Source organism: Halichondria panicea, chromosome 7, assembly GCF_963675165.1.
Source record: "Halichondria panicea chromosome 7, odHalPani1.1, whole genome shotgun sequence".
NCBI lineage: Eukaryota > Metazoa > Porifera > Demospongiae > Suberitida > Halichondriidae > Halichondria > Halichondria panicea.
The window spans coordinates 3221946-3234162 of NC_087383.1; the positions used below are offsets into that span (position 1 = coordinate 3221946).

The 12217-nt window shown below is 41.2% G+C and overlaps 1 protein-coding gene, 1 long non-coding RNA gene and 1 pseudogene across 5 annotated transcripts; 1 reads left to right on the forward strand and 2 right to left on the reverse strand.

Annotated features, from left to right (window-relative positions):
• Positions 1-88: 88 nt before the first annotated feature.
• Positions 89-4392, reverse strand: LOC135338712 (gamma-aminobutyric acid type B receptor subunit 2-like). 4 transcript variants are annotated; one of them, XM_064534765.1, is made up of 15 exons: positions 4123-4392; positions 3919-4059; positions 3639-3809; positions 3439-3543; positions 2890-2961; positions 2631-2831; positions 2251-2568; positions 2017-2203; positions 1751-1904; positions 1556-1682; positions 1373-1480; positions 1171-1320; positions 792-1118; positions 410-571; positions 89-341 (listed from the first exon to the last, which is right to left on the reverse strand). In XM_064534765.1, exons 1-15 carry the CDS (start codon positions 4369-4371, stop codon positions 195-197), a joined length of 2619 nt encoding a protein of 872 aa, XP_064390835.1. In that variant the 5' UTR covers positions 4372-4392; the 3' UTR covers positions 89-194. The 4 variants fall into 4 exon arrangements, 2 of the variants coding, with proteins under 2 accessions (XP_064390835.1, XP_064390836.1); XR_010395736.1 differs by lacking the exon at positions 89-341 and having other exon boundaries at positions 410-522; positions 569-700; XR_010395735.1 differs by lacking the exon at positions 89-341 and having other exon boundaries at positions 410-522; positions 569-1118.
• A 163-nt stretch (positions 4393-4555) lies between these two features.
• LOC135339259 (uncharacterized) lies at positions 4556-5211 on the reverse strand. The gene is made up of 3 exons (XR_010395968.1): positions 5074-5211; positions 4737-4893; positions 4556-4673 (listed from the first exon to the last, which is right to left on the reverse strand). It is a non-coding gene; the product is annotated as an uncharacterized LOC135339259 (long non-coding RNA).
• Positions 5212-9539: 4328 nt separating this feature from the next.
• LOC135338957 (ATP-dependent DNA helicase RecQ-like) lies at positions 9540-11385 on the forward strand (annotated as a pseudogene).
• The last annotated feature ends 832 nt before the right edge of the window (positions 11386-12217 follow it).

Consider the following 12217-nt stretch of genomic DNA (forward strand, 5'->3'; position numbering starts at 1 on the left):
AATATAGATCTAGCTAGATTTGGTTCTAGATCCAGTATAGATAAAGTCTACGTAGATCTTAGAAACTTTTGTCAGGACACAAGAGGGAGGGGCTGCAACTCTCATGATTACAACACAACTCTACTCATTTTGGGTTGCACAAGAAAAAGAAAGTGTTTGGAATATAAAGAATAGACTATATAGTGTCTGTCTCTTCAACAGGGGGTGCACTCTTCCACTTGTTCAGCGTTGATGACAGTGATGCTACAGCTTGTATCTGCAGGTGCACTGGAGCTATTTGCATCAACAGTAATCGGTTGGTCCTCAGGATAACAAGTTGGACAGGTCAACGTACCGCCATTCTGCATAATTATAGGAACATGACTGCCTCAAACAACTTGAATGAACATACTATATAGGGTTTGCTAACCTGAAAATCTTTCAAAAGATTCTCCAACTCGACAATTTTTTCCCTCATTTGAGTTGTCACTTCTCCACTGACAAGGTTCAGGTTCATTTCGTTGGTATTCAGAATATTACCAGCTGTATTGAACACATACTCACCCTCAGGGTCTCTGTACAAACTCACCATCTGCAAGAATGCGTGGGTCATTTCATCATGAGAGTAAAAATCTAGATCTATAGCCTCTATCCATGCGAGTTATTCTGTACAGTCCATGATATTCAGCACTTTTACTTGTTATACACCTGTTCAGCAGACCTCCATAGACACAAACAACATGATTGTATTAATTATGGATCCATGTAAGAAAGTACGTACACAATTATGCAATACATATATGTGTACGTACCTTAGGAATGAAAATTAGGCCTAGAAAGAATGTTGTGGCCATAAGGATACTCCCGGAGAAGATGGCTTCAATTAAATTGAAGTAAATTCTGGGCACTAGTGTGACAATTACAATGAGCACCAGAGCAATGCTTGAGATGTAGATCACTGCAGCAATGTACTTGGAGTCGTTCAGCAGTTTGATCTTGACTTTGCGTGTTTGAATAGCGAGGACGATTCCAATGATTTGAAGGATTGCTAGATATACAAGTGTTACGACCAGATAGATTGTATGAATGGTTTCTGGAAAACACTGGTACAGCATTTCATTTATCCTTTCTCCAAACTCCTACAAAGCAAGTGATTTATTATAATTATGACACAAACTATAAATGACTTACATTTCGATTTTTGTCTTGTGAGTCCTCAGTGAAGCTGAATGGAGATGGATTTGGTTGTAATTGGGGCACGGAAACTTGTATTATCGACAGCAATACACCAACAGAAGAAATACAGACTACCAATAGCACCAGCTTCCAGTCATTCAACGTCTAAGTGACAATAGTATAATACTAGTCCATGCATATTTTGTGTGTGTCATACTTTTTTTGCAAGTGATGGGTTGTGGAAAATGTAGTAGACTCTTCCCATTTTGACAAGGATTGCTGAAAAGGCTAAGCTGTAGCCGATCGTATTGAACAGAGAATCAGCCTATTTATAGCAGACACATCATTTAAGTTCCACAAAATTAATAATAATTATAATTTATGGTATAGTGGCACTTACGTAACACCTTAGTGCATTCAACTCATAATTCGTGCTGGGTAGAACTCTGAAGAAGATACCAATGTAATTAAAGTAAGCTCCGACAATGATAAAGTAGTTTATGTTGGGGCTGGTTATCTTCACAACTCTGTAAGTGTAAGACAAACGTGCATGTGCTTATAAAACACTGATTTGTATATATAGCTGCCAACTCACCTCTTTTTCCTTTGTGTGAAATTAAAGATCAGACACACAGTACAGAAGGTAAGTCCAGTAGCTGCCAAGATGTAATAGGGAATCACAAGAGCTAAATGGTAGGTGACAAATTGAGGTACCGGTGTACCATCTGGTGGGACTCCTCCTTCAAAAGCTACATGTGATGCAATTATGCGTATTACAAGCATTATAATTATAGACATGCATATAATTGTGCACTGCCTAGTGGCTGGCTGTAAAACGTAGACATTATTGACCGCACTTACTTGGAAACACAGTGATATTACTCTTTCCACTCTTGTAAAAGAATTCTGCCTGAGATTCATTGATGTTTTGGGTGAAGCCGAAATATTCACGAGATATTATTGATAAATCATTGTTTATTAAACGGTACTGGAAAAATTCAACAATATCAACAACTCGAGATCCATCATTGTCAAAATTTATTCGCCCCTATAGAAGGTATAATGTTTAGGATTGAGTTGCTATATAAAGCTTACAGAGATTCCCACGAAGTCTGTTCTCTCCAGGTTCCACCTGATGATGCAGCCCATGAGCTGATTGGAGTAGGTGAAGTTCTCCAGTGACACCACCTCCCACTCTACACCAGTCTCCTCATCAGTCCCTCCACACTGAGTCATGTTCAATATCTCCTCTCTTGTTAGACTGCCAACCATCTCATTGGTCCTGTTCAGTGCGAGAGCTAATGTCCAGACGGCATCATAAGCTACGGTGGCCAAAAAGATGAATGTGTCGTTGTCTTGAGCTTGTGGAGTACCAAGCTTTCTTTTATAGCGAGAATCAAAATCCCTCGGTGTCTGCATTTGTGCAAGAATTAAATTATAATTATGGCCTCAGATTGAAATATCGAGGAGCTCACCAATCCAGTATCAGTTGTAGCATTCAATTCATTCAGATTTGGCAGCAACTGAAGTGCGATGGATCTGTGCAGGAACTCTGCTAGTTGGTTGTCAGTGCAGTTTGTTGGCTCTGGGTTCACCTCCTCTGTCCACCACCTGTCCTGGTACCATCCGTAGGTCAACCACGCATATTTGGGATAAGTGTACCCCCTTAGGTAGGCCTGCGTATGCAATTAATTGGTACATAATTGTATAACACGTCCATTGGAATCCAGTTACCTCACAAATGATTTGTTTGCCAATAGCTGAGTAGGTGTTGATGAAGAAAACTCTATAATCCTTGTCTTCAAACTACAAAAATAACAAAGCACACACCACGTGAATATTAAGTAGTAATTGTGCACTGTGGAAATGCATTGTGCCGTTTATGGCAAATACACAATAGCTGTTGTATTGTGACCTTAACGTTGCTTACGTTTCGCCATGAAACATGTGGCGCATACTCTTGATTAATGGCATAGTGAGAAAAAAATCAGTCTCTTTTGAGCTAGGGTGACTAACAAGCTTTGTGGATCCTGTTTGTTAGGTATCTGGATGTCGTAACATCTATATATAGGCTTCCTGAAGATTATCAATGTATCTGCTTCTGCTACTCAAGGAAGCAATAGACTTGAAACGCTTCATTTTGCATCGTGGGAAAGTGTATCTTGTGGCATATTAAAAAAGACAATAACAGTATATATGACGTCGGAAACATGACATCAGTATACTGAGCAAAAAGCGATGTAATGTTTTAATCTACCCAAACAAGTCCTTTCCATCACTCACAAAAAAATTTGCACTCAGTCCTGTCATAGGGAGTGGAGATGAGATCATTCTCTTGGCCACCTCAATTCCTGCTTCTTCTAAAGGATCTTGCACTTGTGTCAATGTCTGCAAACTTAAAATTCAATTATGGTGTTTTACGCTTTATAGTAATTATTGTGACACATACATAGATGTATACTGTATGACACGTTTAGTTATACCTCAGTAAACAACCTCTCATCTTGAGTGATGAAGGCAATACGTTTCCAGCCATACTCTCGAATGAGGCTGACTATGGCTGGAGTGAAAATTGTGTCAGAGGGATAGGTACGGAAGAAGCTGGGGAAACGTTCTCTGTTACTCAACTCGGACAGCGATGAAGCATACGAAATCTTTACAGAATAGAGAATTGATTAGCTTCAGCTTATAGAAATTACTAATAGCTACTTATAATTATACATCACTACAATACGCATGCTATCCACTCGACCATGCATGTACCTGTGAGATACTGTTGTGGTGAATGATCTCTGCCACAGGAGTAGAGGCCACTGAACAGCCACAGCCCAGGAGACCAAGCACAGTCGGATGGGGTGGAGAAATGGCATCAAAATATTCATTCAGCGACACAGTTCTATCACACTGCAAATTGAGTTTATTAGATCTAGTCCAAGTTAGATCTAGATCTAGAAGATCTATACTCACCATTGTGTCCACCACAGGTGTGTGAGTGAGGTTGTAGCCAGGTATAATGGAGCTGTCAGCATTAATCAGCTCCTCTGCTAACTCAATGGCTGGGACTGCTCCTGATGAGTCAAAACCTCCTGTAGGTCCAGAAGTAAACAGAGCATATTTCAGCTCTTGACTATGGACAGCTTTAAATAAGCACCCTAGTAGCAGAGTTAATGCAATAGATGTAACACACATCTTTAAATTGCATAAGAGTAAAGACATTAATTTTATATTAAGTTGCAGAACTGATGCACTTGCTAATATACACAATTTTGTCAGGATGCAAAACTATAGGGGAGGGGCTGTTAAAAAAAAAAGTTAACTGTTTGATAACGAGTGTTTTATAACGAGTGTCTCAGTAATCGGCAGTCTGTTGGTCAACAGGGGTTGAACTCTTCGATTTCATCAGAGTTGAGGACAATGAAACTGCAGCCTATATCTGCAGGTGAACTGGAGATATGAGTATCTATGGTAATCGGCTGGTCGTCAGGATGACAAGTTGAACATGTCAATGTACGGCCATTCTGCATATAGGAATATGACTGCCTCAAACACTCTCCATCAATGCACATCATGCCATAACTAACCTGACTCTTCTCTAGAAGACTCTCTAACTCGACAATTTTTTCCCTCATTTGAGTTGTCACTTCTCCATGCACTGACAAGGTTTAGGTTCATTTCGTTGGTATTCAGAGTATTGCCAAACACATGCTCACCCTCAGGGTCTCTGTACAAACTCACCATCTGCAAGAATGCATTTATCGTGAGAGCCAATAGAAGTTTTTACCTCAATAACACAGTACATGCATGTGAGTCTTTCTATAGATACCAACACATACGCATAACACTGCAGTTAAAATTTACTTCGTGAATTTCAAAGTCCGATACATGACATTGCAAGAAAGTATGATGATGCGAATTAACCTTAGGAATGAAAATTAGGCCCAGAAAGAATGTTGTGGACATAAGAACACTCCCGGAGAAGATGGCTTCAATTAAATTGATGTAAATTCCGGGCACTAGTGTGACAATTGCAATGAGCACCAGAGCAATGCTTGAGATGTACAATGCTGCACAGGCGAAGAGTACGAAAGATGTAACGTATGACTCACAACAAATGCGTTCACACATTCAGCACTGTTTTGAAGCTAAAACGTTCAGCACTTTTCCTCAATCTAAAAATTCAGCAGAAATCAACAGATGTGATCCCAAACAGATAATCATCGAGCTGTACTGCACTTGTGGTCTTCCAGAGACATATGATAGCCGAATGACCGAGTGTACAGAATGCCAAAAGTGGTTTCACTTTAAATGCATGAACATCAAGGTCAGGCCAAGAGGATGGCTGTGTATAACATGTAGATCTAATTCATGTATCACCAAACTGTTAAATTGTTATTAAATAGCTAGCTAGCAAGCTATATTATAGACATTGAATATTATTGTTTTGCCATTATTATACGTAGACCATTACTTGTTTTTGCCATTGATTCTCGACTCAACCTCCATTACTTCTAATACGTACGACGCTGGCCTCATCTCATACCGATATAATTTATGTGTAGAACCAGGAGTAGTTAATAAGAAGAAGCATGTATACGTGTACATATAATTATAATGGTTTATTGAAAGCAGTTTATAGTGACAGTTAATTAAATTTGAGGGATCAGGCCCTCTTGTAGCAAGAGTGATGTAGCATCACGTAGGGGTCCATGATTTGATGATCTTGTTCCGTAGGGGTCCATGATTATTTTGATGATCTTGTTCCGTATATAGGGGTCCATGATTTGATGATCTTGTTCCACGGATGCACATAATTGAAGATCGGACGGCAGCGAAGGATAGCTTGCACCTTAGCCAACTGATTACTACTGAGTATAGTTTTTTCCTTATTTCCAGGCAAGCATGTCTGCTAGTCTTTTGTAGAAGGTGGCGGCCTCTTGCCCCAGTCCACCTGTGGTTTATAGAAGACGTCGACGAGGGGGTGAAAACTCCTTGCTCAATGTCTCTGATGCGTTGGCCGTAAGCCCGTTTATTTTTGTCCTCATGTTTCTTGTACCTCATGTTTCTTGTAGGCAGCTTTGATGGTTCTGGAGCTGTTGCTGGGTGCATTCGGGTACATCAAAATATGCGTTTTGAACAGCAAACCAGAACCTCTTGCACGGATGTCTAAGCGGGCATCGTCAGTGGTTAAATGGCTGAGCGGTGGGATAAAGATTCTCACTTAGTGGTTGTAGTCGGGGTTCTCATGCTCTGTCGCAACATTGTGGCAGACTTTGGTGAGAAGTGAAGCAGTCAGGTCACGTAGCTCGTTATGCCTTCTAGTTGGGAAGTCGCCCTTTGGTAAAAATCATTGCGCATGGTTTGCTGAGAAGGCTGAGCCACAGTTGCACTTAGTTGGGGTTGATGGCAGTGGCCAGCCATAACAAATACAGGGTACATCTCTGAAACCGTGGTCATCAATTGAAAGCCACCTTCAGAGGTTGCACCTGGCAGCTTGCTCATCGATGAGGCACCTTTCTCTCCTGGTAGACTACATGGTAGAACATTGCGTTGCTATCTCGAGGGGGGCCCTAAATCACTATGGGGGGCCTATATCACTAGCGCAATAGGCCCCCCCCTAACACCCCAAATCGGGTGTCATAACATTTTAGGCCCCCCATAAGATTGGGTCCCCCCGGGCCTACAATTTTAACATTTTAGGCCCCCTCTTAAAATTTTAGGCCCCCCATTAACAGCGCAACAGCGGTAACATTATGTGACAGTGCATTCTCAAAATACACCAATACAGTCACAGTCTATGCAGTGCCAGTTATACTGAATGCAGCTCTCCTCACACACACACACATTTCATGCATGTACAGTATAGTATACCACTGGTCTCACAGCCATCACACTGCACCATGTCATTCTATGAATCAGGCCTCATGCAGCACAAAGCACATAGGTGCCAACTGTCCCGAATTGGTCAGGACTGTCCAAGATTACCCTTGTCCCGAAAGGAAACTGCTATTGTGATTCCACCATGATACAACAGTTTCTCTCTTGACTTCTATCTGTGATTCCACATTACTTGAGAGCTGAGCCAGATGCTATTGGAGCATCCCCACAACAATTTACATCTTCTATGTATAGGAAAACATGGAGGAAGATATGAATTGTTGTCTTTGCACTGAAATTGTGTGTTTTATACTTTTTTGTCCTGAAATTTGGCTGAGAAAGTAAGCATGAAGTTGCAAATATGGCGATAGCTATATATGCAACAACATCGATTGTCTTACAGGCAGATCCAACATTGCAGAGCTGCATCAAAGCATTTAACTCTTATAGGTAAAGCATGAGTAACTTGAAAGGTAAATCTTCCTTCACTTTGAATTCCACAATAGAATAATAATGCAAACATTTTTGCTACTTTGATACAGAGTCTTTGCATGCATGCAGTCTCTTTGATGCTTTGTCAACTAATACAGCTAACCTTACCATATTATTATATCTCTTTGACTTCGTTCTATCTTGCAGAAAAGGATAGCAGAAGAGGGGGGCCTAATCTCACAGTGGGGGCCTAAACTGTTAACATTCTAGGCCCGGGAGGCCCAAAATTTTAAAATTCTAGGCCCGGGAGGGCCTAAACATGGGGGGGCCCAAAATTTTATGACACCAGGGCCCCAAAATAAGGGGGGGGGCCCATATCGCTTCTACACCGGTTCTATATTGTGTTTCCAATCCCTCTCCCTCCTTAATCTATGGTTTGTTGCACATGAGGGATGGATGCCAGCACTTGGTGATCACACTCTTTACTACAATACTGACCCCCACTGGTTTTTTTGTAGACGGAGAGCCGATAAGTCTCATCTCCATCGTCAAGTATGGCGATAGTTTCGCATTCATGGGGCTCTACATTGTGCTGGAAAAGTATCGTCGTCAAGGTTATGGCCTGGCATTGTGGACGAAAGTTTTGGAGTCTCGTACAACATTGCGTTGGATGGTGTTCTTTCTGCGACTCCACTGCATCGGAATAAGTGGGGTTTTGTGGACACTTTTATGAGTATATAGTAAGGCACAACTAAATATTGCAACTGCTTCAACCAAGTTAGAGAGCTTTGTTCCTCCGTATGAATGTCTTTGTTCAACCAGCAAACCAATAATCGACTTCAACAAGCTCACTGTTTATGATACAGACGTGTTTGGTGCCCCTCATCATCTCTTCCTAAGAGGACTGGTCGATGGCCCTAACACCATCACCCTTGTAGCGTCCAATTAAAATGGAGGGATAACTGGTGTCATAAAATTTTGGGCCCCCCCATGTTTAGGCCCCCCCGGGCCTAGAATTTTAAAATTTTGGGCCCCCCGGGCCTAGAATGTTAACAGTTTAGGCCCCCCAGGGGGTCCAAACTGTTAACATTCTAGGCCCCCCACTGTGAGATTAGGCCCCCCTCTTCTGCTATCCTTTTCTGCACGATAGAACGAAGTCAAGGAGATATAATAATATGGTAAGGTTAGCTCTATTAGTTGACAAAGCATCAAAGAGACTGCATGCAAAGACTCTGTATCAAAGTAGCAAAAATGTTTGCATTATTATTCTATCATGGAATATTATTCAAAGTGAAGGAAGATTTACCTTTCAAGTTACTCATGCTTTACCTATAAGAGTTAAATGCTTTGATGCAGCTCTGCAATGTTGGATCTGCCTGTAAGACAATCGATGTTGTTGCATAGCTATCGCCATAATAATTATTTGCAACTTCGTGCTTACTTTCTCAGCCAAATTTCAGGACAAAAAAGTATAAAACACACAATTTCAGTGCAAAGACAACAATTCATATCTTCCTCCATGTTTTCCTATACATAGAAGATGTAAATTGTTGTGGGGATGCTCCAATAGCATCACTGGCTCAGCTCTCAAGTAATGTGGAATCACAGATAGAAGTCAAGAGAAACTGTTGTATCATGGTGGAATCACAATAGCAGTTTCCTTTCGGGACAAGGGTAATCTTGGACAGTCCTGACCAATTCGGGACAGTTGGCACCTATGTGCTTTGTGCTGCATGAGGCCTGATTCATAGAATGACATGGTGCAGTGTGATGGCTGTGAGACCAGTGGTATACTACTGTACATGCATGAAATGTGTGTGTGTGAGGAGAGCTGCATTCAGTAACTGGCACTGCATAGACTGTGAAGACCATAGAAGACTGTATTGGTGTATTTTGAGAATGCACTGTCACATAATGTTACCGCTGTTGCGTTGTTAATGGGGGGCCTAAAATTTTATGACACCGGCTTTGTTGCAGCACGGAAGACCTAGTTGGGCGGAGTCCAACCAACGCTTCGCTCATGGTTGGGTATCAGTAGCTGGGCGGAGCCCGGTACCCGTTCCCAACGGGTGCCGGGTGACACGCTTATATAGGATTTGTACTGCTGCACTGAGGAGTGCAGCCCAATCAGATTGCAGTATTGCAAGTGGTTGGTTAACACCCACTTAGCTAGGTGGGTGTGCAGCTGGGCGGAGCTGCCTTGAGCAAAATAGCTGTCACAGAAGCTGCTAACGAGCTTGGAAGTAGTCACTTCTTTTCTGAGAGGCAGAGATGTCTTTGCTGTATTGCCTACTGGATTTGGAAAGAGCCTTTGCTATGCTTGTTTGCCTGCAGCATTTGACAAAATATTGGAGAAGGAGAAAGGTCATTCTTGTAGTAGTAGTCACTCCTCTGCTGGCCATCATTCATGATCAGGTATGTAAGGCTAGATAGAACATACATATAATTATACGTACATGTGCATATGAGCTGTTTACACATAACTAGATCATTCTAAGCTGGATGCTTTTATTCTATATATAGGTAGCCATCTATTGTTCTAAAGGCATCTCTAGCACAGTCATATGTCTCGGGCGAGATGTCTGATGCAGCTACAATGGATGCGATCTTCCACGGAAAGTATCAGCTAGTATTCTTTACACCTGAAATGATCATCAGCAAAAAGCATTGGAGAAGACTTCTGGGGGGAGATGTGTATGCTAATAGACTCAAGGCTTTGATAATCGATGAAGCTCATTGTGTGAAGAAATGGTATGTATTTGACTCATCGTTTTTTATTAACATGTGTACCAATAATATTATTGCAGGGGTGAGACTTTTAGGCAAATGCTGTTGAGAATTAGAGAAGTGCGCAGCCTCATTCCAACATCAGTTCATGTGATGGCACTAACAGCAACAGCTACCCGAAGTGACATTTCATTCATTTCTCGTATTGTTGGCCTAAGAAACCCATTTGTCATTACGAGAGTCCCAGTAATCCCAAATTTGATTTATGCTGTTGGATTATTCAAAAGTATACCAGAGACATTCCAAAACTTGGCCCAGAAATTGGTAATCGAGAGAAACAAGTTTCCCAAAACAATCATATATGGACGTTCTTTTGGAGTGTGTGGTGACATGTACCTCTTCTTTAAGGATTACCTTGGAGCTGCATTCACAAATCCTGATGATGCACCTGATCTTTCTGAATTTCGCCTCGTGGACATGTTTACAAGTGTCACTGATCCAGCCCATAAATCTGAAATCATTTGTTTATTTAAGGGTGATGGCAATCTTCGCATTGTTGTAGCTACTATGGCATTTGGTATGGGTGTTGATTGTCCCAACATTCGGTAAATCATTCATGTTGGCCTGTCAGACGATATCAGTAGCTATGTACAAGAGACTGGTAGAGCAGGTCGAGATGGTAAACCATCACGTGTAACCCTTTTGAAGGCAAGAATTTACCATCAAGTTGATAATGAGATTAAAGAACATGCTTCAAACTTCAACACTACAGATTGTAGAAGGGGTGGTCTTTTCCGAAATATTGACAATTACAAACATGTTGATCTCGGTTTCAATTGCTTGTGCTGTGATATTTGTTCTAAGTCATGTTTATGTGGACAGTGTGACCTAAGACTTAGTTACTTCTTTCAGCTAATTACAAATTTTATTTTCATTATTACCTGTGCTTCAAGAAAGCTGCTATATCTACCGAAACATTTCCTGCACATTTTGGGCAATCTGTTTTTATCACTGCCATTTACAATACTGTTAATGTGGACATCAGCACACATCTGTTCTTCCTCATTCTCCAGTAGCATTGTCCACAGGTCCAATACTTCCTTTCCTCTCCTGTTACCAGGCCTTGATAGCTCATCCCCACATCCAAAACATTGTAACACTTGGGCCATTCTTGCTCAGTACTTTATTTTAATTTAGTAGCAAAGTCATGTTGTTCAGTGCCAGCCAGTGTGGTGCAGTGCGGTACATATTGCGTTTAACACCCACTTAAAATAATTATATTCATGCTCCAAGCAGTATTACATAACACACAAGTACAAATCCTATATAAGCGTGTCCCCCGACCTCCCGTCAGTGACGGTCGGGCTCCGCCCAACTAGGGTATCAGTACATGTAGCAGTTTTGTTCCCACTGCAAGAAATTTGCAGCCCAATCAGATTGCTGCGTTCAAGTGGGAAACCTTACAGCTCAATTTAGCTGACAAGGCGAGCTGGGACACTGTATTTCTCTGGAGAATGCAGAAACAGCTCCTGCTGGATATCTAGGCTACTAGAAAAGAAGCATAGTCTATCTTAGCATCTATGAATGAAGCTTGAACAGTATGTATTAATTAATTAAAAGGACTTGTCTTTGTTTTAAGTTTTGTTGTGCTACCAATAAGATTAGATCATTAGTTTGGACAAAACCTGTGTTATGTATGCCTTCTTTGGTCTTCGAAAAGCTTCTCAGAAGCCTTGGGGTAGTCTTATAGCTGGCTGTACCTCTCCTTGTGCTGGATGTCTAACTATTATGAAAAAGTTTATTTCTGCCTGTACTAAATCTTATATTACAGGCTACAGTATTCTTCTACTTTCTCTAAGAGTCTGAGGTCTTTCTTGAATTCCAAAACAACTATAGCTAGATCCACTCAGCTAGAATAGCCATCCAAATAGTTAATTGATTTCTTTATATCACACCCCTGAGCCATGCGGTTGTCAGCCACTTAAATATTCATACTCTGTCTCAAGTACCGGTGGAACAAAACTGCTAC

Coding starts and splice junctions, on each gene's coding strand:
- LOC135338712 (XM_064534765.1), bottom strand. CDS start 4,371: ATGTCTTTACTCTTATGCAATTTAAAGATGTGTGTTACATCTATTGCA. Junction 2,204..2,250: donor CAGACTTCGTGGGAATCTCT/GTAAGCTTTATA, acceptor TACCTTCTATAG/GGGCGAATAAATTTTGACAA. Junction 572..791: donor GCCTAATTTTCATTCCTAAG/GTACGTACACAT, acceptor GCATTCTTGCAG/ATGGTGAGTTTGTACAGAGA.